This window comes from Octodon degus, unplaced genomic scaffold (genome assembly GCF_000260255.1).
Source record: "Octodon degus isolate 3935 unplaced genomic scaffold, OctDeg1.0 scaffold00163, whole genome shotgun sequence".
Classification (NCBI taxonomy): Eukaryota; Metazoa; Chordata; class Mammalia; order Rodentia; family Octodontidae; genus Octodon; species Octodon degus.
In genome coordinates this window covers 918684-921213 of record NW_004524739.1, presented here as the reverse complement: position 1 = coordinate 921213, position 2530 = coordinate 918684, and the positions used below count along the sequence as shown (strand labels likewise).

At 56.0% G+C, this 2530-nt stretch overlaps 1 protein-coding gene across 1 annotated transcript in view; it reads right to left on the bottom strand.

The window, feature by feature from the left end:
- The window catches only part of Trnp1 (TMF1-regulated nuclear protein 1), a 6173-nt gene that overhangs the window by 3198 nt on the left and 445 nt on the right, over positions 1 to 2530 (bottom strand). Inside the window, 1 exon segment of the mRNA XM_023703075.1 lies at positions 2056 to 2530. This exon segment is cut by the window's right edge and continues 167 nt beyond it. Coding sequence (XP_023558843.1) covers positions 2185 to 2530 — 346 coding nt within the window. The 3' untranslated portion in view covers positions 2056 to 2184.

Below are 2530 nucleotides of genomic sequence, written 5' to 3'. Positions count from 1 at the left end.
GTGTAAAGGCCCTGAGTTCAATTTCCACTACCAAAGGGGTGGGGCAGAGGCTCTGATTCAGATCTCTTTCTGAAATGTCTGAACTGAACTATAATTAATACCTATTAATTGAAAATATGGAACAAGGGTGGGGACCTTCTAGAGGGGGCCCTGAGTAGGCCAGGCAGCCATGGGAAGGCGACCTGTTAGTTGGCTGAGGACAGTGCACTAAGAAACAGGGAGGGAAGTCACTGAACTCTGTGCGTCCTGGCCTAGGTGCCTGATGGTCAGTGGTGGGGCATCTGGAAGTGCAGGGAGGGGATAGAGCTGCCTATGACACTAGGGCCAGTCTCCATGTACACCATCGCATACACATAAAAGTGTCATCTTTAATTCTCTACCTACCAACCCCCAAATCAGGACAAAGCAGATTACCAACAAATCCCAGAGAAAGGCAAAACTGTGATGGCACAAAGTACTTTATGCCATTAGCTAAAAGCTTCCCTGGACCAAGTGTTCCCTCCCTGGCAACCCAGAAACCAAGCAGTCCTGGCTGCAGCCCAACACTGCAGCCTGAGCTCCCCCTCACTGTCACCTCCAGGAAGTCCTGTATGCCAAATGACCTTAGTGGCTTTGGCCAGAGAATTCCAGGGCCTCCCTATTGTGCCGCTGGTCCCCAAGCTTTCTCAAGAACTCTGAGACCTTCCTTGAAACACCCTTCCCTAGCCAAGAAGGGCTCAAGAAGATTTGACTGTTAGCAGAGAAACCTGCCATAGTTTGGTACCTGGACAGAGGAAGGGCTGATGGAAGGTGAGCTGAAGTCCCCTGCCTGTCACGATGTACCTCACCCTCTTCTGGGCTCACAATATTAAAACAGAATTCTGTGTCATTATCATCCTCCCCTTTCATTCCATTCTGAAGCCCTGACTGGAGGGGCAGCCATGTTAAGACAGGAGAAAGACTGAGGAAAGCAGCACAGAGAGAGGGCAGAATGGTTTGAGTTTACACAGTATATGGGGCTCCAGAGGTCAGCTCTCCCAGGCCCAAGCCTAGGATATCATGGGGAGGCCACACAGCCCTGGAACCTACTTCTGTCCTGGCCTGTGACCTTGATAAATCCTCTCTCTTCTGTAAAATAAGGACTTTAAATGAACTAAGCTCCCTAAGCAGAAGCAATCACTATTTCTAGGTGTGAGAAAAGAATAAAAAAAAAATCTATAATTTATAGTGGAAGAGGGTATCTCTCCCTGTGTTAACTACCCCCCAACCCCTCTGGGAGAGGTGATACTTCATACCTTTGAGAGGTCAAAATTAACTGTGAGCAGTGGCAGACAGGCCACTGAACAGAGTGGAGGAAAAGAATAGGGGCCTGATGGGCATTGGGATTGAAAGATTACATTTCTAGTCTGGCCCTTTAAAGCTTCCCCTTTTGGCATCTGATGCCATACCTGTCCCCTTGGGGCTGTTAAAGGTTGATACCTAGCTGTACCTCTGGAGAGCCATCTTAAGAAACAGGCTGAGGTGCTGGGGGTAAGGTGAGCAGGTGCTAAACACCTCTCCTCTCTCAGGCTGTGTAGTCTTAGCTAAGCTGTCTCCTAGAAGCAGATGATGGGGACAAATCCTCAACCTCTCAGGGAATAGGGGCTCGGAGGGGGGAAACTCAAGTCATACAACTCTGCTAGTCCTCAACCTGGGACCTCATTATTCTGCCCTCCTGAATGTATGGAGCTGTGCAATCCCGAAAGCAGCAGCCTCAAGGGCAAGACTTCCTACAGCACCAAGGGACCCAGAAAAGGCCCCGCGAATGGGGTGAGGGTAGAGACACTGCACCAGTGCAGCAGGCTCCCGCTGCTAAGTTTGCCACTGAATCCCTCTTGGGAGCTGAACACCCTCCATTTGCCCAACTCTACAGGGAAGGCTTGGTGCTACCACCTCACCCCGGGAAGTCTGGGAGAGGGGGCCACGGAAAGTGGGCAGCTTTGTTGAAAGACGCCAGGAACCCAGGGAGGAGATTCCTGGGCCCTGCGTTCCCCCCACGGACCCACCCCTCGAAAGCACCAGCCGCTCACACCGCACCTCAGCCTCCTTTACTGGGCCCCTGGCCTCCCGACTGTCTCCTCCCGCTGTCTGCCACTCCATCCATCCGCGTAGGCGACGCCGTCCATGGGCGAGGGCCGGTCCCGGAGACGGGGTCCCGCGCGGGGGTCAGCGCTGCGGGGAGGCGGGGCCGCGGGGCGGGCTGCGGCGGAAGGGCGAGTCGGGCTCGGGGCCGTGACCGCGCCGCAGCCGCCCGGCGCCCCAGGGCACGCAGCCGCCCAAGCCAAGCGCAGAGGCAAGCAGCGCAGGCGGGCGGGCGCGGCGGCCCCGACGCGAGCCCTTCTTGAGGCGCGAGCTGTGCGCCGCCAGGTAGAGCTCGGCCTGCGCTACGCCGCCGCTCAGGCGGCTCAGGCTCTCTGCACGGTGCGCCAGGCGCAGCTCGGCCGCCAAGAAGACACGGTGCAGCTGCAGCACGCGACTCTCCAGCTCCGACACCAGGCGCCGGCGGCCCTCC